Here is a 20,417-nt window from a genome sequence, read left to right on the forward strand (position 1 = left end):
ATAGGGGGTACGCGGCGGAGGGGCGACTCGGCGACGACGCAAGGTGGTTGGAGGGGCAGGAGGGCAACAGGTGCATCGCACTCGCACGCCCTCCTTTATTACGTTCCTCCGCTTCTTCTTTCCTCTCCTATCCTCCTGGTCGTTCTTCCTCGCACTTTCCGCTTCTCTTCCTCCATTTCATCCGACTTGGCGAACACACACGTCCTTCCTGCCCTCCTCCTCCCCCTCGCCCTCCGATCCTTCCCTATGAGCTTAGCCGCGTGCAGTCGTTAACATTTCACCGTGCCAGTTTGATCGCCGGCGCTCTAACTTATTGTGTTACCTGTTGCGTGTGTGTGTATGCGTGTGCGCGCACTCGTTCGTGCGTTTCTGTTCGCGTCTGCGACGACCGTCCGCGGTGCCTGGAAGAACGCGAGACGGCTCTTGGACGCGGATGCCTGTACAGCGGAGTTGTCTCGCGAAAATTGCATTTACAGTTCGACGCTCGTCGGAAGAATCGGGCGAGGCGAGCAATAAAAGGAAAACGGCCTCAGCGACGGCCCGGGAATTCGAGGATCCCGATTTCCGCGTTTCTGGAGCGGAGAGAGAGAGAGAGAAAGAAACAACCGATCGCCCGCTGCGTTCTCCCACGATGTTGAGTCGAATGCGCCAGAGACTCTACAGATTTGCCGAGCGTGCCTGAGGGTTAGAATCGTTACTCTGATTTTAAATGTGAATACAATGTGCGTATGGAGGATTCGATTTTTTAATAACAATGGAAAGTAAAGATAATAGGAAATGTATGAGTATACTTCACCGCACGCTAAAATTGGCATTACACGTGTCGGGATTGGCGGATCAATTGACTTCCTCGCGCGCACATTCGTGAATTAGCCGCACGCCGGAGCGGTTGGCGGACTGGCGGTTTGTTCTGGCGAACAGGTGTTCGAGCAGTGTTGGTTTACCCATCGCGACTGAAAAACGGTCCGACGGTTTCTTGCGGTTTTGTATCCACGCTAGATTTTCCGATGATTTCCTACCGACCACGGTGCTTTCCTTCGTGATTTATACACCGTGAACATCGCGGAGAATGTCGATTGCCTCTCTCTCTCTCTCTCTCTCTCTCTCTTTCTCTCTCGTCTTGTCCCTCACTCTCGTATCTCCGGATGCAGCGCGATCGCGAAAAATCGTTCCCAGGGCGTCTAGGGGACTGTGAAGCGAGGAGGTGGTATCGTTTTTGCGAAACCACTTGTGAATTTGCGATGATGCAATGACCACAGGTGATTCTTGCGTGAAGTCATCGGGCTTTTACGTATGTGTTTAGGAATTTATATAAATTTCTTCCGCGACACTCCGTGTGTTGAAGGATGACACAAGCGCGCGTATGTGCGCGCGTGTGTGTGCGTGTTTGCGTGACTTTGGTCACCGCTAAAAATGGCCCGTTATTAACAAATAGTATTCGCACGATCTGTCATTACGATATGACTAATTTCGATGTGTCCTTCTCTTTTTTTTACAGCAAAGATGAAACATCTTTGGCCGTTGCTGGCGTGGATACTTCTATCTTCGCATCCGGTAAGCAGACGCTCGCTCGAAAATGTCGATTCCTTCGCGGAGAGAGATTTATTTTTCGCGAATATTATTAAAAAACTGATTGGAAATAAAAATAAAAACTTATCGCGGATAAAAATAGAAGGTTTACTTTATGTTATGTAAGAGGAAAAGATTTCTTTGGATTTATTAATATTTTTTAAATTGGAACAAATTTGTCCTTTGAAGTGGAGCAAACAAACGATTGTTTGATTTAACAAACAAGAATGTCTGGTCTCTCAAATAATAAATATCTTTATATTCCTATTATACTTTCATCTAAACATTACAATGGTTACCATAAATAATAAATTATTTGGAACTATATTAAAAAAGTATTGAAGTACTTCTTTGCGTTTCAGTGGGGAACAATATTTAATGTATAATGCAATACATTTTTTTTATTGAAAACCAAATATATTATTTTTTCTAAATAATACTATTTTTTCTATCAAACAACATGGTTATCTCTAATGGAACCACAACATTTCCATTCAAGCAAAATTATATTAAACTCAGGTCAAACAAACATTAAACTAATTCTAAAGAATTTAGTTCGTCAGTTTTTAAATTAAAATCAAAATTATGAGTCACACCGAAGATAAGATAAATTAGGGAGAAATATAATAATTTATATTTTGTTATTATTGTAATTAAAATCGCAACATCATTAATATTATTATCCCAATAATAACGTTGTAAAAATATATGCCAATCACACGGTGGAAGGAGGTTGAATTAGAATTAAAAAGATTAGACGGGAAAATATAATTTAGTTTAGGGACAGAAAGTAGTAGGTTGGATTAGTTACACAATCCTAGAATTTGAATTGTAGAAAAACGCATGTACAAATTGAAAGCCACCGAAAGGCATGGATGGAGAATAAGTAAATAACACTAAATCCAAAGAAACCTTCTACTCTATGTACTCAACAAGCGCGCTTGACTTTCGAAAGGCTAAAATGCACGCGACAATATTCCAGGCCGAATCTCGCAACGGACTCGGCCATGGATTGAGGCGAGAAGTATTCTTCTTGAACCTCGAGGACGGCTACTTCGGCTGCCAAGTGAACGAGTCGACAGACGTTTTGCAGCTGCTGGAGCTCTCGAAACTTTGCGATCAGCGCGTCGACTGTTATCAGGGCGCGGATGAGCAGCGCGGCAAGTTGAAGTGCACAGGTGAGTCTCCTGCGGGAAGACGAGCGAGTTCATCGGAATAACGCTAGTGCGGTGTCATCATTCCGAGACCGACCGCAAGCGCAGTTTGCCGGGGAAGGAAAGGACATTGTCGCACGATGCGACGCACTATCGTTAACATCTCTCCTGTCTTGTGTCATTCCGTCGTCCTCGATGTCATTATGACGACTAAGTAATTTCCCTAACATCGCGTAAACCGCAGAAACGCACTCACACCGACGTCGACGCGCGTCTCCCCGTCGCGTCAATTAGGAGAATCTCCGCCTGCGTCATTATACACATTGTACCGAGTCACGCCCACGTCGTAATTAGCTGCGGAGATTTATTTTTATTCCCGTTTCTTCTTCTTTTTTCCCCGTCTCCTCCTCGCACGGTCGCTATCATCTCCGGATAGAGGCGTAATTGACGTACCGGTCCGCGTCGATGAGCGGGATCGCGTTACTTGAATCCACCGAACGTATCGGCTCGTCGCGGCTTGTGAGAAAAACTCCACTGTGTTCTCGGCCGCTGATTAGCCCGACCGGAGAAAATTGCACGATTAGCCGATGACTCGCAATTTATCCCCGCGTTCTTTCCCTCTTGGGATAAGATTACTTAATGCCCCGGCAAAAATGGCTCGTGCTCCGTGCGGGATGTTTCCTCTTGAATATGTATATTGCCCCGTCGCGTTGACGCCGCTCGAATAAAATCATCAGGTATTTATTCGCATGAGTGCATTCAAGTTTCCGTTTGTATTGCGAGGGGGAACGATAAAATTTCATGTTGTGAGAATTTTAATGAACCCGCCGAGAACCGTTTCTCCATTGTACAGAAATTAACGGTAAATTTATGAAATGCATTTTTTTATTTTTTACTCGACTCTCTCTCTCTCTCTCTCTCTCATCTTTAGTAAAACCAAACGGTGTAACTTGTGAAAAATTTCGTTTTCAGACGATTGTACAAAAGACGGCACCAAATGTCAAAACGGTGTTTGTCTGGATTCAGTCTGTCACTGTAACGATGGGTTTGGGGGATGTAATTGTCAAGTTCCAGGTTTGTATACAATTACTAGTTATTATTGCACGCAAGTATTCATGTATATTTCATGTATATTCATGTATAGTTATTAAATGCCCATTCAATGCATATGTTCTATGATTTGGATAAATTATGAGCTCAATTATATACGTAGCGTATCATTACATAACTGATATAATCAAGACATAAACGAATACACTTGAGTCGCTTAAAATAGTAACCGTTTAAAAGCAATCTGATTGGCAAATAATAGTGATAGCAAAGTGGGAAGGGTGTCTACCCTCACTATCGTATCGTTCAACTCGGCTCTGTTCTAACAAGGAGTAGAAAATAATAGGCTGTACATACGCACATACGTGTGAAATGACCCGTCGAGTTGTTTGTAACTGACAATAACTACAAACTTACAGATGAGAACGAGTGTAAATATCGGCCCTGTGATATATTTGCCCACTGTACAAATACTCTCGGCAGCTTTCAATGTTCCTGTTTTCCCGGATATCGAGGCGACGGCTTCCACTGCGAAGGTAATTTCATTCGCGCTTGAAATGATCGATCATCGCGCGATTTAGTTCGCCCCGATTCATCCGCTCACTTGTCAAATCGTATTTACAGACATCAACGAATGCGACGATCCGGCGCTCGCCGGCCGTTGCGTCGAGAACGCCGAGTGTTGCAACCTCCCATCGAACTTCTTGTGTAAATGCAAACCTGGTTATATTGGCGACGGCGAGGTGCACTGCGAGGATGTGAACGAGTGCACAATACCAGGCGCATGCGGCGACAATACCGTGTGCCACAACATACCTGGCAATTACACCTGCACGTGTCAAGACGGATTCACGGGAGACCCGTACGACAGTGTGAGTACATCGATGAAAACAGGAACGCGAAGTAAAAGAAGAAAAAAAACGATCGAGAGAGCACGATAACGTTGCGGAGTTTAAAGCGGATAATAACACGCCTGAACGCCTATATATAAAGCCAATCACCTTGTCCTGGAAATGTCTTTTTTGGTATCTGTCATGGAGATGTTAATCTCAATAATTATCGTTCGTTACGATGAACTCTCGGAGGATGCGGGCTAATTACACACAGCATATACCAACGCGAACGTTTCGATAAAAGTACATAAATATAACTAATATAATAAATATAAAGTAAAACTATAAAGTATAACTATAAAATATAAAGTATAACTAATATAATAAATATAAAGTACATAAATATAAATATAACGTCGGTCATTTAACGATAAATTAATTTAAATAAGGATATCGATAATAATAACATAAATTTTATGTGAATTTATTCAATCCGCGTTCGAAACTATAGTGCGAGTAAAATGCATATTTCGCCTGGTTTTCGATTTTCCGAAATCCTTCGAACTGAATTTCGTCCATTGACCTCCGAGAGTGGCGAACTCGTTTCAGCCAATGTCAGCTCCGGGATTTAACTGTTTCGATTTATCCAAACAGTGTGTCGACATCAACGAGTGCGAATACGAAGATGCTTGCGGCAGGGACGCGCTGTGCGTGAACTTACCAGGCGCTCATAAATGCGAGTGTCCTGCGGGATACGACGGCAGCCCGGAGGAGGAGTGCAGGGACGTCGACGAGTGTCTGAGAAGCCCTTGCGGACGTTCCGCTCTCTGCACGAATGTGCACGGTAGCTTCCGGTGCTCCTGTCCCGACGGAATGGACGGCGATCCGTGGACAGGTTGTCACGGTGAGTGTGCCTCGGGATCATTTTTCATCCGCGCATCCTTACGTACCGATTACGTTGGAATTTATTTTCCGCGACACGCACACCGAGTTCTAGCCGAAAACGTGAAACGTCCCGTCGACCCCATCGACGGTGCGGTAAGTAAGGGGTGAAGTCTCGCGAGTGAATCTCGCGTAACGTCATTAATTATCACGCTTCGGTAACGGAGAATCGTTTCACCGTCGTTTCTCACGACGATCGCACAGCACGCTTAACAAACGTAAACAAATCATCTGTCAATCATGTTTCAATGACGTCTTCGATCATTCATCGGGTGAAAAAAGACCATCGTGCTATGCGAATGCGGCGCTGTCGTCCGCAGTGTAGACTAACCGAGCATCACTAACAGATATAAACGAGTGCGAGGTGGGTTCGCCGTGCGGCGTTGACTCGGAATGCGTGAACACCGAGGGCGGCTTCGGGTGTAAATGCCATGCCGGTTATCAAATGGATCCCACGCACGGCTGCATCGACGTGAACGAATGCAGCGGCGCGGACGCTTGCGCGGCCAACGCGAGGTGCATCAACGTCCCGGGCTCGTACAAGTGCATTTGCCCACCGGGTTTCGTCGGCCAAGGACTAACTCTCTGCGAAAGTCAGTCACAACAACAATAATGCTCTCTCTCTCTCTCTCTCTCTCTCTGTCATTGCACGCCACTACTTTCGTCATCGATAACGGCTAATGATTAATAATACTCACATTGCGATTAACCATGTTGATTAACAGACGTGAACGAATGCAAGCGAAATCCCTGCGGCGAGAACGCTGAATGCAGCGACACAATCGGCAGCTTCGTCTGCAGCTGCAAGGCGGATTACACCGGCGACCCTTTCAAGGAGTGCAGCGGTTAGCTCATTCGACACTTCCTTCCTTCATTCGATGATATCAATCGTTAATCGATAATATAGTCTTTATGTCGGGATACACTCCCGTATCGTATGAGCTCGACGAGCTGAAGTTCTAAGGCCCACAGAGTCTTCACATTGATGCGCGAAAAAAAGGATTGGTTGACGTGATTCTCATGAATTAAATTCGGTTCTCACACTGGAAGAAAACAGTGCGAAGTTTCGAGTAATATTGACTTGACCCAAGTAAAATAATTACTCCAATAATCTTTAGCAAATGTTCATTTGAATAGCACTTTTTCTTCCTGTGTTAGAACTAGAAATTCGGTTCACTTTCATTAAAACGCGCTTAATTATGTCACGTCACATTAATTCGACCAATCTTTCTCTTTTGTATGCGACTTTGACATATTTTCGTATTTATTAAACGGATTTTTATTCCACCGATAATCGGCTATTTTTTGCTCACAGAACTGTAAAGTACTTGCAGTTTCTACCGCATTAGAGCGTTAAATTCTCGTACGCTCACGATGACCCGAAAATGTCTCAAGGATGACTTCTTACCTCTCTTATTTTCCAAACTCCGTGAGATTCTCCCTCTCTCTCACTCTCTCTCTCTCTGTCATTGTTGATTTCACGTTCCAGACATCGACGAGTGCACGGCTCTGGAGAATCCTTGCGGCAGAAATGCGATTTGCAAGAACGCCGATCCCGGTTACAATTGCCTCTGTCCACCGGGTTACAGTGCCAGCCCCAACCCGACAGTTGCTTGCGATCAGGTAATAATTCAGCAAACCCGTTCCATTCGGCACCGAATCATCCGTGTGCAACAAACAAGATTCGTAACGCGCGAAATATCTCGGGAACGTCTCTCGTAAACAGATGCTCGCCGTGTCTCACCAATATCTCTGAGGCATCCTGTGATTTACGGGGATAACGGAAAAAAAAAAGAAAATGCACGGCATTGTCGTGCGCGTAAGGAATAACAGACGCGAACCGGTTTCACGTCGTTTACCTCCTCCTAACCGAAGTTACACTCTTTTCGTCGTCTGTGAAGCCACAAAACTGACTCACGGCTCCATTTAACGCGACTCGTGCTTCTTATTTGCGCGTCCAGTCATACGCGCTTCGGCACGGTGGAAAACCGGTTCCCATTTCCGAACACAATGTCTCTGTGTCTTCGGGCGCGACGAGAATTTAAATAAGGTAAAACGTTGTCGCCTGTTGTACCGTCCGCAGACCGACGTTACGACGCTTTGCAAGTCGAATTTCGATTGCGTCAACAATGCTGAGTGCATCGAAGGGCAGTGCTTCTGCAAGGATGGCTTCAAAGCCGTCGGTGCCGAGTGCGTGGATCTGGACGAGTGCCTCACTAATCCCTGCGGGCCTGCGTCGATCTGCTCGAATACCAGGGGAAGTTACCACTGCGAGTGCGAGTCCGGTTTCGTCGGTACTCCGCCTCACGTACAGTGTAAAGGTAACCGATAGATTGTCTTTATAACATAACTCGTTTCCTTTAGCTGTTTTTTCACGATCGTAATTTTTCCTTATTTTCCTCGAGGAGACTTCTCGAGGAGAATGCGATTTTTAATACATAATTTCTTTCTTATTTTAAAGCACCGTGCGACGAGGTTACTTGTGGCGATCATGCCTTCTGCAAGGCCGACGGTCACGAGGCTTATTGCATCTGCGAAGATGGCTGGACCTTCAATCCGAACGATATAGCGGCCGGATGTGTCGGTGAGTAAGCTGATATTTTTACGATAATTAAGTAATTACACTTTTGTATATTCTTTATGCAGAAGTTTCATAGAAGTACATAGTTTACATAGAAGTACATACAGAGAAGAAGATTTCTTTGGATTTAATAAAATTTGTTCAATTGAAGCAAATTTGTCTTTTGGAATAGAGCAAACGAATGTTTGATTCAACAAATAGGATTATTTTGTTTTTCAAACGATAAATATTTTTACGTCAAATATATTATATTTCTTTTATTTTTCATCCAAATATTACAATGGTCACAATCGTATCATAATAAATTACTTAAAAGAAGTAACCTTATATTAAAAAAATTAGGAATTTCTTTGACACACAGCGAGGAACAATATTTAATATGTAATGAAATAATTTTTTTCATTGAAAACCAAATATTATTTTTTTTTAATAATACTGTTTTTTTCTTTATCAAACAATATGATTCTAATGAAACAACAGTATTATCATTCGAACAAAATTATATTTAGTATTAAATAAAGTTGTTCATATTCAATAAATCCAAGTCGAACAAATACGTATTAATTCCAATTAATATTAAATTCAAAGAAACATTTTTCTCTGTGTATGTGAAATTTTATTAATAATATGATTGTTCTTCTTTGTTTTCTCCACTCATAGAAACAAAATTTATTAATACTGTGATTTTTTTTTTCGTTTTCTTTACCTGTAGATATAAACGAATGCGACGCGATAAATGGACCTTCTGGAAGATGCGGCAGAAATGCTATCTGCACGAATACACCTGGCGATTTCAGTTGCCAATGTAAATCTGGATTTTCAGGAAATGCCTTCAAACAATGTATAGGTAAGTCAAACGAGATATAAATTATTATTATTATAAATTATCGTTATTGGTCACTAATAATTTCTAATTTTAGAGCGTCTGTCTCGAACGAATACAAACGTTTTGATTATATATTTTTGAAATTAATACAGATATCGACGAGTGCGCTAGACATGATTCTTGCGGTCACGGAGCGACATGCACCAACACCGAGGGTTCTTACGCTTGCACTTGTCCGGAAGAAACCATACCGGCCCCCGATCCTTACATCAAGTGCGTTGCAATTGTTAGATGTGAAATTGACGACGACTGTCCAGGAAATGCGATTTGCGATCCACAGAAGAGATGCCTGTGTCCCGAGCCCAACGTCGGGAATGATTGCAGACGTACGTATGATTACTGTTTCACGAACCAGACAAAATTCAAAAGGAACATCAGCAATAGTTACCTTAGTTTTAATCAGTATCGAGTACTAATAAATTTAATCAATATCGAATCCTTCGGAGTTTAGAGATATTTATAGATATACTAAAACTAATGAAACTAACTGTGCTACCTGGGAGATCATCATCGATAATAGCTGAGATTATTTCGATAATTAAAATTGCACACCTTCCATTGATAAATAAATCTCGATTTCTGTCAACGAAAGTATCGAATTGATTTACACGCTTAATACAAAATATCTCTAATAACTTTTTGGTCTGATCGCAGATCCATGCGAAGATCTATCCTGCGGGCCCAACGCGCACTGCATGTTGCTGAACGACTTGGCGACATGCCTCTGCAGCAACGGTTACACCGGGAAACCAGGTGTGAAGGACGGTTGTCGAGACATCGACGAGTGCGCGATCAATCCGTGCCCTCCGGGTGCAATTTGCAACAACGAGCCGGGCTCCTTCTCGTGCCAGTGTCCCAGCGGCATGACCGGCGATCCTTACAGCGGTGGTTGCCAAGAGTCTAAGGCACCTCACGTGTGCGGTCCCAGTGCACCTTGTCCGGCTGGAGAGCAGTGCATCAAGGACGAATTCGTGGGCAGCAGTGTGTGCATCTGTCAGCGCGGTTACACCCGCGACCATGAGACCGGCAAATGCAGAGACATCAACGAGTGCATGGAGCTCAGGGAGAAGCCCGCATGCGGCGTCAACGCGATTTGTAAGAATCTCCCCGGTAGCTACGAGTGTCAGTGTCCGCCTGGTTTCAACGGGAATCCCTTCTCACTTTGCGAAGGTACGTTTCTTCTTCTTCCCTCGATATTTTCCGTGATATCAGCTGTCACGTTTATCAACACGTCCGAATTTTCTACGTCTTATTATTTACTTTATCTTATTATATTATCCTATTATCTCTTTAAATTTTTACTATCATAAGAATATAACGCATATAATGATAACATATATCTTGTAATATGGAAAAAGATACACAGTTGCATTTATGACAAAATTAAAATTTTATATAATATTCCTCGTTCATGATATTTGAGGCATCATGTCTAGTAATTATGATGTAAAAAGTATCTAAAATGAGTATTGGAAAATTTACAGAATGCAACAGCATCGAGTGCCAGTGCCAGCCGCCGTATAAGATCGTCAATGGCAAGTGCATGTTGGCGGGCTGTTCGAAGGGTGAAAAATGTCCAAGTGGTGCCGAGTGCATAACGATTGCGGGTGGCGTGAGCTACTGCGCCTGTCCCAAGGGTTACACGACCAAATCCGACGGTTCCTGTGAAGGTGAATTTTCCGACTTATTTCATGAGCGTTTTCTCTTACAAGAATAGAAACACTCACAAGTTTGAAATGAAACGAAATAATAAAAAATATGCTGAAAAATAGCAAAATGGAGCAATTCTGAGACGAACGTGTGTTTAATTGGCGGCGGTCGTCAAGAGGAGTCCGATAACGATTGTTAATTTTTGCACAGACATAAACGAATGCACCGTGGGACATCAAGTATGCGGTTACGGCGCCGAGTGCATCAATCTACCAGGTGCGCATCAGTGCGTGTGCCCGCACGGATACGGCGGCGACCCGTACAACGGTCTCTGTTCGCCCGCGCAGAAGAGATGCACCAATGACAACGAGTGTAAGGCCAACGAGAAGTGCGTGCAACCGGGCGAATGCGTCTGCCCACCGCCATTCTACACGGATCCCTTAGAAGGAAATCTCTGCAAGAGTAAGTCTTGAAATTTTACTCGTATTGTCAGGTTGGAGTCTCGTCTCACATTTGTGCGTGCGTGTGGGCGTGCGTGTGTGTGTATGTGTGCCAGCATATTTCTATGAAAAAAACAAACTGCTTTGTTCATACTAACACTCGCTCAGCGTTTGTGGGAAAAGACTTTTGTGTCAATATGATATTATATCGGAGTCGTAAAAAACGAGAGATAACGATTTTCAGTCACTCGGTATCGTTTCTCGTAATCATTTTCTCTCATGATAATCGCGATGATTCCAACGCGATGGACGTGGAATTAAATTAACGACTCCATCTAACAATAAGAATAGCTCTCACACGTTGTATAATATATTTCTATTGTCACATAGATCCCTGCGACCGTTTCCCATGCGGCATCAACGCGAGATGCACGCCAAGCGACCCGCCTCGATGCATGTGCGAGGCTGGCTTCGAGGGCGACCCACAGCACGGTTGCATCGACGTGAACGAATGTGCGAACAACCCTTGCGGGCACGGTGCGTATTGCATCAACACGAAAGGTGATCACGTGTGCGAGTGTCCAAAGGGCATGATCGGCGATCCTTACGGCGCCGGCTGCACAGGAGTCGCGACTGGCAAGAGTGAATGCTCGTCGAACGACGATTGTGAAAACTACCTGGCGTGCGTTCACGGAAGTTGCGTCAATCCTTGCGACAACATACCATGCGGCCCGAACGCATACTGCGAGCCTGATAAGCACGCCGCTTGGTGCAGGTGTGTGATAGGATTCACGGAGGGCAAGAACAACGAATGTGTCTCACGTGAGTGCAAGATCTTACGTGTACCTTGTAAATTTAGCAATGTCTGAATAATTGCATGATCTTCCGATGATAGAGTGACCTTTCTTTTGCAAAAAAAACTGCTCTGAATGTATTGTGAAACAAGGGTGACGTAATAACTATCATCACCTTGAATACACCTTAGGAGCTGTGAGAGTAAGAAGAAAAATTATCGAACAGAAATTATATATATTATAACGCATTTTTTTTCCAGCCGGATCAGCTTAAAAAATCTGAAGATAATTTTTTGCTTTCTTTTCAATGGAATCAATTCTTTTTTAATATAAATCGATTCCCGCGCTCATTATGTGTATAAAAGTACTAAGATTATAAAAAAAATGTGAAAACTTTCCGAGATATTTTATTTTTTATCCTGTTATCCGGTTATCCGGTTATCATGTAGATATCTGACGAAGAAATGTAATTTTATTTTTTTTGCATAAAATTTTGTTTTCTTACAGAGTGTGACGGTTTCGTTTGCGGCACCGGGGCTCAGTGTATCGTAAGTTACGACGGACCGACTTGCAAATGCATCGAAGGTTTCATGGGGAATCCTTTCCCCGGTGGACAATGCGTTCCGGACGTGTGCTCACCTGAAATCCCATGCGCGGAACCAAGCGTGTGCATCAGCGGGCGTTGCAAGCGGCGCTGTGAGGGGGTGGTTTGTGGCATTGGAGCCATGTGCGATCCTTTAACGAACAAATGCGTGTGCAATCCGTACTTCGTCGGCAATCCAGATCTGCTTTGTATGCCACGTAAGTGCGACGAGCTTAATAACTAGGAGAAACAGAGCGGTTTATGCCGTTCCTTTTTATCGTTCTTTTTTGTTAATATTTAAGAGTTTAAAAGTGATATGACAGAATAGGTTAAAGGGTAAGAAAGCATGGAGAGGGGTAGACGCGCATTATTTCTCTTTATTATAAAAACGATTGTCTCCACAGCCATTCAGCCACCACGCTGCGATCCAGCTTGCGGCAAGAACGCGCACTGCGAGTACGGTCTCCAGGAATCGAAGTGTATCTGCAACCCGGGCACCAGTGGAAATCCTTATCACGGTTGCGGCATCCAGCAGAAATCTGACTGCTCTAAAGGATTGTGCGGAAGAGACGCGCACTGCAACGCAGGCCCCAATGCTGTCGAGTGCCTCTGTCCACCCGGCTTCGCTGGCAATCCGTACATCCAATGTTTCGGTTAGCACGGTTAATCTTACTCACTCGTCGTCGCCAATTCTCGCCATCAATTTCGCGGCAAATTCTTCTTCTTCAACGAAACGTTACTTTCTTTCAACCAACATAAAACCTGAAATATCATAGAATCTCGTCTCAGGTCGCAATTTCAACTAACGTGTCTCCCTTTTGCCAGACATCAACGAGTGCAACGGGGACGCGTGCGGCAGCAACGCGGTGTGCATCAACACGATCGGCAGCTACGACTGCCACTGCAAGGACAGCTTCTTCGGCAATCCCTTCGTCGGCTGCCAGCAAGTGCAGGTAGTCCCTTGCGCCGAGCCGTCGAGCTGCGTCTGCAGCGAGGCCGTGCCCTGTCCGTTCGACTACACCTGCGTGAATCACAAGTGCGTGAACCAGTGCAGCGACATCAAGTGCGGCCCCAGATCCGTCTGCCAGGACGGAGCGTGCGTGTGCCCGCCGGGCTACAGCGGCAACCCCAACGATCAGCGCAAAGGCTGCCACTTGCACGGCCGCTGCTCCAACGACCTCGAGTGCGAGCCGCAGGAGATCTGCTTCCAGGTCGGCAAGGGCGTTCGCAAGTGCGTGGACGCCTGCGGCAAGCTGCAGTGCGGGCCCAACGCGCTGTGCGTCACGCAGCACCACGTGTCCTCTTGCCTGTGTGTCGACGGCTACCAGGGTAATCCGAGCAACTTGCTGGAGGGTTGCCAACCGTCCAAGTCGGTGATCCCCAGCTGCGCCCACGACTCAGACTGCCAAGCCGGCTTCTTCTGCATCGCGCTGGACGGCGGTTTGCGCGACTGTGTAAACCCCTGCGGCAAAGTGGTGTGCGGCGCTTATCAGAAGTGCGAGCCCGACGTCGGCTCGCCGGGTCACGCGACCTGCAAGTGCCAAGACGGCTACGAATGGAACCCGGTGCAGTCGTCCTGCGAGAAACCATCCGTGCCCGACTGCATCAGTGACGATGACTGCCGCTCCAGCGAGGGTTGCCGACCGGACGCCCTCGGCGTGCTCAAGTGCCTGCCGCTCTGCAGCGGCTTCACCTGCACGGTGAACTCGCGCTGCGTAGCGGAGAACCACCGTGGCCGGTGCGAATGTCTGCCGGGTTACACCGGCAATCCGGACGACCGTCGCGGCTGTCACAGTCCGCGCGAGAACCGCTGCTCAACCGACAGCGAGTGTCCGGAGGACCAGACGTGCCGCGGCACCTCGGACGGCCCGCTCGCCTGCCAGCAGGTCTGCGACTTCGTCTCCTGCGGCCCTAACGCTCTCTGCGTCGTCAACAACCACGTAGCGAACTGCGAGTGCCCGCCCGGGCTCTACGCCGGCGACCCGAACGACGTGGCGTCCGGCTGCCGCGCGGTGCCCTGCGTCTACAACATCGACTGCCCGCCGGCCCAGCTCTGCAACCGACTGACGCACACCTGTTACGACGCCTGCGACGAGAACGCCTGCGGCGTTAACGCGGTCTGCATCGCGGACGACCACCGGGCGATCTGCCAGTGTCCACCGGGCTTGAGACCGAACCCAGTGCCCGACGTGGAGTGCGTCGCCGTGGAGGCCTGCCGTTCGGACTCCTGCCATCCGACCGCGCTCTGCGTCGTCGGTCCGACCAACAACCCTGTCTGCAAATGCCCGCCGAATCACGTGGGCGATCCCTACGTGAACGGCTGTCAACCGGAGGGCTACTGCACCGGGCCGAAGGACTGCCCGGTGCACTCGGTCTGCCATGAACACCGCTGTGTGAATCCCTGCGAGGACGCATGCGGGCTCAACGCGCTCTGCGAGATCGTCAACGGCCAGCCGAGTTGCAGGTGCATCCACAGGTTCGTGCCGTCGTCGAAGGGCGCGGAGCACGGCTGCGTGAGGGCGACGAATTACTGCACGCTGGACGCCGAGTGCGAGGACAGCGTGTGCCTCGATGGACAATGCAGAGGTAATAATAATAATAATAATAATCTTTATTCATAGGAATATCCTTTAGCATACATAATTAGGTATACAAGATAAGGGGAACACTTAAATATCTTAAATATATAAATATGGAGACTTAAAATCGGAGAAAAATTTCCCTTCCACGGTTCCTCCTTCGAAACCATTCAAATTGCGTCCTAAACACATTTTTCATGTCATTACAAACAAAAGAGATATTTAGATATTTTCTTTATGCTGATGAAGACAATACAAAACAAGGAAGTTATGTAAAAATTTGAAAGAATTTGACTATGAAAGAACATTAGGTAGAAGTGAGATCACGAATAAGGTGGATATACAATATTGAGTTGTGTGGATTTTAATATATGTGAACAATCAATATTACGGTTGAAGAGATTAAGTATGAGAAGAAAATCAGAAATCATTCTTTTCTTTGTTGCAAAGATAGCATGTTAGGTCTTCCCAGAATTGGCCGATACTCCCAACATGTTATTAATACGGGCTCGCTCAAGCAATAACCGGCAAGACGCAAAAATTTATGTTCTGATGATTCTTTTTATTGATTAATTTTTTAATAATTTTTCTCTAATTTTTAGTGATTTTTTTACTGATTGGTTTCATTTATTATTGATTGTAACGATTTTTGGTCCATGTGTAAATATTTTTATAATGTTAGAATACGATGAAACAGAGGAAGCAACTTTCATTCTTGTCTCGTTATATTGAGAAATTTTCAGTTACTGAACAAAGAGTATCTTTCTTTTTCAGCTGTGTGCCGGTCAGTCGCCGACTGCTCGGACGGAGAGAAGTGTATTAACAGCAAGTGCATGATATCCTGTATCACGCATTCTCAGTGTCAATTCGACCAGGCGTGTGTGAGCGGAGGATGTATCCTTGGTTGCCGCAGCAACAAAAATTGTCCCCCTATCGAATCGTGCATCAACAGCAAATGTCAAGGTTCGTCGCCAATTATCTTGTGTAACTTTGATTTTCAGATTAACTCGATATAGATATTCGGCGGTCCGAAACAGAAGACGGTATATATTGTTCTTTCAACACAATAAATTTGATTGAAACCGATGATAAATACAGTTGAATCAAACGTAGATATTTGTGGCACTCCGTGGCATCGGCGTTTCATTAAATCAACCACGTATCTTGTTGTGTCAACTTATTTTATCCCTTGTAGAAACTTGATGGTGTGCGTAAATTAAATACTATTATATACCGTATAAGAGAGAGAGTGAGACTAAGAAATTATATATTCTTTACTGACAAATTAATGAGACAAGATACGTAATATTTATTTCACCGTTTTTCTACGCGGGGTGAGTAAGAAGTAAATTAAGTATTACGAGACAAATCTCGTGTCTTCACAGATCCCTGCAGCAGGAAGGACGTCTGTGGACCGAATGCGATTTGCAGTTGTGCAAATCACGCGATCACCTGCACTTGTCCTCTCGGCTTCCACGGTAATCCTACTCCGGAGCAAGGTTGCGTGCGAATTCCGAGCTCGTGTGAAACTCCGCAAGACTGTCCCAGCCAACACCTGTGCGTCTCCGGACTGTGCCAATGCCAATGTTCGGAACAGAACAACTGCGCGCAAGGCGAGCGTTGCAAAAACGGCATCTGCGTGAAGATCTGTTACAGCGACAGCAACTGCCTGCCCGGCGAGCTGTGCATCGATGGAACGTGCGAAGCGGGTTGTACCTCCGACGTCGGCTGCAAACGCGACGAAGTCTGCATTAACAACAAATGCAGGTACGATTTTCTCTTTTCAGTCCCGTCATCTCTTCATCCGCGCTATTCAATTTCGCGTTACTTGTATTATTCTGCTTATTCGATGAGAAAAAAGGAAACGACGAGTTTGTGCGTAATTTCGTAATTTTCAAAATTGATTTTCAGACAGATGTATACTATGCGCGCGCGTGAATTGCAATTTTTTCAATCTGTCTTCAGATGTAGCCACGGATTTATCGCTGGTCCGGAGCACTGCCTGGATATCAACGAATGTGAAGATCAACCCTGCCACCCGAGCGCGGATTGTATTAATCTTCACGGATCTTATCGATGCACATGTCCCCTGGGCACTGCGGGCGATCCCGTGGGAACGGGCTGCGTGCTTCCGCATCAATGCACCGCGCACACGGACTGTCCGGACTCGCAGGCCTGCATTCATCACAACTGTTCGGATCCGTGCTCCTCGGTTGATTGCGGATTGAACACGATTTGCTCGGTCTTGGATCACGTGGCCGGTTGCCAGTGCCAACCTGGTTACATCGGCGATGCTTCGGGTTGCTTCAAAGTGGAGTGCCTTTCCAACAGCGACTGTCCGACGGACAAATACTGCAATCAGGAAACCAATAAGTGCAGCAGTAAGTTATCGCGTTATTATTCAGCGAAACGCTTAATCATATGTTAATGATATGTTCGAAAACGTTGTGCAACATTTGCTGAATCTTTAATCTTCCGCTCGGCAGGTCCTTGCAATCAAGTGAACTGCGGATATGGCAACTGCGTGGCTGTCGAGCATATCAGCGTGTGCAAATGTTATCCTGGCTTCATTCTCGTCGGCGACATCTGCGGTGATGTGAACGAGTGCTTGCAGGACCCTTGCCATTCTTCAGCCGTGTGAGTGTAATTAGTAATTCGGGGTTAATAACGAAACTTATCGATGATTTTTGTGAGTTTGTAACGAAATACTATAAAAATATACAGATGCCACAATACGGAGGGATCGTTCGCCTGCACTTGCCCGCATGGTCTAGTGGGGGATCCGTTCAAGGCCGGCTGTAAGCAGCCCGGCGATTGCTTTACGGATTCAGACTGCCCGAATTCGGCTGCCTGCATTGACAACAAATGCACTAATCCGTGCGATACATCGGGCATTTGCGGCAGAAACGCGGAGTGCCTTGCTCGCGACCACGTTCCGGTCTGTAGATGTCCCGGACAGACCACAGGAAATCCAGCAGTGAGTATCGAATTTATACTCAAAAATCGAGATTTTGTGCAATTATAATAATCCGTATGTTACAACTCAAAATAACCGACAATAATCGTACCAATATGCTGTTCATAATACTTTATATTAAAATATTTAATATAAATGTATTTATATTTTTTAACGTAAATTAATTAAAAAAGGGAGATCTTTGATGTTCGTTGGTGTTTTAGTTTGGTTCAAATAAACGAACACATTATATTCGAACTTTACATCATAAAATTCCCTAATTGCTTCCGCACATTCTTATACCATTCTATTTCAGATGATTTTATTTAGCTCACCTTTACCTGAATTTTCCATTTTTAGACCGAATGTATCCATCTGGAATGCAATTATCATAGCGACTGCAGCCAATCGGACGCATGCTTCGATCATAAATGCGTCGACCCCTGCTCGCTTTCGAACGTTTGCGGACACGGAGCCGATTGTTCGTCGCTCAATCATAGCGCTGTGTGCACCTGTCAGCCTGGCGGTACAGGTGACCCGAATCTCGGATGTACTCCTGTTCAATATTGCAAGAGTGACTCGCAGTGTGCGACCGGGTCAGCGTGTAACGGAGGTATATGCACAGGTAAGCGAAATAAACGATTAAGATTGCCCTCTTCCGTACGATTACGAATTGTGCGATTACATCTTGCTGTTGTGCTTCGCAGCGCTCTGTGGAAGTACGAGAGACTGCATCGGCGATCAACTCTGCATCAACGGTCTCTGCCAACCTACCTGCCGAAGTAACTCAAGCTGCCCAGAATATCAATACTGCCATAATAACATATGTGTTCAAGAATTACGCTGTATAACAGACAATGATTGCTCATACGATGAAAAGTGCGTTAAGAATAATATCGGACAGGTAAGCTCTTAGCTCTTTTAATACGCGTGACGTTTTAATGTGATTATAATATTATTTTTTTAATACTTACAATAATATCTCTAATATTTAGATTTATTTTCAAATGGACATGCTTCTTTTTATCGATCTCAGAGTCGATCGGCACGCGACACAGCAAACACAATGTAACACGTAACATATCCGTTAGTTGTAATTTCCTATTAAACAACTGATGTAACTGATGTATAACACATGCATTATATAACAGTCATATTGATGAGTAGGAAATTATAGCTAACAAGTATGTCACATGTTACATCGTCATTGCCGGGCATTAATGTTCTCGTGTTTTCTCATCAATCAATCAGGCGGAGTGTCGCAAGGCGTGCGACTTAATACTCTGCGGCCGTAACGGCGAGTGCAAGGCTGAAAATCACCTCGCCACGTGTTCCTGCAAGTCCGGCTTCTTCGGTAATGCGAAAGACGACAAGTTCGGCTGCCAACCGGTCGAATGTGAGGCTAACGACGACTGTACTCAGGAGAAGATCTGCGACCTACACAGATGTAGAATCGCTTGCCTGGCGCACAATCCCTGCGGCACGAACGCTATTTGCACAACGGAGAAACACGTTCAAGTAATTATCTTTTTCGTCGTCGTTGTACAATTTTCACGTCCTCGCGCGCTCGTCTTCGTCATGGTGATGCGTGCCCTTTGCGATTTAGGTTTGTACGTGCCAGCCCGGCTACACGGGAGAACCGACGCGTGCCTGCGAACTGATCGACTATTGTGCGAATGCACCTTGTGCGCCCGGCGCGTTGTGCGAAAACTCGCGCGGATACTTCAGGTGTCACTGCCAACCCGGCACCGTCGGGGATGCTTACAACAGCGGCTGCCAACCGCCGGTGGAGTGCCTTCACGATACCGACTGTCCTCTGACTGCCAAGTGTGTCAACATTAACAACGTACCGAAATGTTTCGGTATGTGTACTGAATCCATCGATCCAGTTTGTTCACTTATATTCCACGAGGGATATTAATATATTTACGCGAAATTGCAAAATTTAATATACTTACATGAGGCATTTCCGATGCTCACTCTTACGTATCAGGTGTTTATATCATCATTCACTTTCTCGTTTCAGATGCTTGTGCGCGCATCAGGTGCGGTCCAAACGCGGACTGCGTCGCGAGCAATCACGTCGCGAACTGCCAATGCCGCGCCGATTACGAGGGCGATCCTGGTAATCTGAGCATAGGATGCAGACCGAAACCGGTGGTGTGCTCGTCGCACGTCGACTGCTCGGTCAATACCTACTGTTACGAGGGCATTTGTCGACGTGAGTAGAGAATTGTCGTAGATTTATTCGATCACGATCGCTTCGTGCGATAAAATAATAATTTTGATCGATCGTTGAGAGAGAAACTTCGTAACTCTTTTGACGATCGTTGAACGGAAAATCTGTAAGTAATCTAAAACAGCTTAGACGAATATGAAAAATGACGTGGCCTTTGTTAC

General features: G+C 45.5%; 2 protein-coding genes across 2 annotated transcripts in view; both read left to right on the forward strand.

The window, feature by feature from the left end:
- Positions 1–15,585, forward strand: part of LOC106746521 (fibrillin-1-like) — a 45,654-nt gene extending 30,069 nt beyond the window's left edge. The window contains exons 2-20 of the mRNA XM_014623187.1: positions 1,499–1,554; positions 2,552–2,747; positions 3,696–3,797; positions 4,193–4,309; positions 4,398–4,645; positions 5,261–5,510; positions 7,038–7,171; positions 7,632–7,869; positions 8,010–8,132; positions 8,842–8,976; positions 9,108–9,341; positions 9,670–10,185; positions 10,500–10,685; positions 10,876–11,127; positions 11,496–11,927; positions 12,407–12,700; positions 12,887–13,135; positions 13,308–15,068; positions 15,512–15,585. Coding sequence (XP_014478673.1) covers positions 1,499–1,554; positions 2,552–2,747; positions 3,696–3,797; positions 4,193–4,309; positions 4,398–4,645; positions 5,261–5,510; positions 7,038–7,171; positions 7,632–7,869; positions 8,010–8,132; positions 8,842–8,976; positions 9,108–9,341; positions 9,670–10,185; positions 10,500–10,685; positions 10,876–11,127; positions 11,496–11,927; positions 12,407–12,700; positions 12,887–13,135; positions 13,308–15,068; positions 15,512–15,585 — 5,597 coding nt within the window. The remainder of the gene's footprint in view (positions 1–1,498; positions 1,555–2,551; positions 2,748–3,695; positions 3,798–4,192; positions 4,310–4,397; positions 4,646–5,260; positions 5,511–7,037; positions 7,172–7,631; positions 7,870–8,009; positions 8,133–8,841; positions 8,977–9,107; positions 9,342–9,669; positions 10,186–10,499; positions 10,686–10,875; positions 11,128–11,495; positions 11,928–12,406; positions 12,701–12,886; positions 13,136–13,307; positions 15,069–15,511) is intronic.
- Positions 15,586–15,851: 266 nt separating this feature from the next.
- The window catches only part of LOC106746562, a 71,249-nt gene continuing 66,683 nt past the window's right edge, over positions 15,852–20,417 (forward strand). Inside the window, exons 1-10 of the mRNA XM_014623278.1 lie at positions 15,852–16,024; positions 16,447–16,828; positions 17,027–17,442; positions 17,548–17,698; positions 17,786–18,038; positions 18,378–18,642; positions 18,725–18,921; positions 19,269–19,535; positions 19,624–19,879; positions 20,044–20,238. Of these exons, the coding sequence (XP_014478764.1) occupies positions 15,895–16,024; positions 16,447–16,828; positions 17,027–17,442; positions 17,548–17,698; positions 17,786–18,038; positions 18,378–18,642; positions 18,725–18,921; positions 19,269–19,535; positions 19,624–19,879; positions 20,044–20,238 (2,512 nt within the window). The 5' untranslated portion in view covers positions 15,852–15,894. The remainder of the gene's footprint in view (positions 16,025–16,446; positions 16,829–17,026; positions 17,443–17,547; positions 17,699–17,785; positions 18,039–18,377; positions 18,643–18,724; positions 18,922–19,268; positions 19,536–19,623; positions 19,880–20,043; positions 20,239–20,417) is intronic.

Source organism: Dinoponera quadriceps, unplaced genomic scaffold, assembly GCF_001313825.1.
Source record: "Dinoponera quadriceps isolate SergipeBrazil2010 unplaced genomic scaffold, ASM131382v1 scaffold1573, whole genome shotgun sequence".
Classification (NCBI taxonomy): Eukaryota; Metazoa; Arthropoda; class Insecta; order Hymenoptera; family Formicidae; genus Dinoponera; species Dinoponera quadriceps.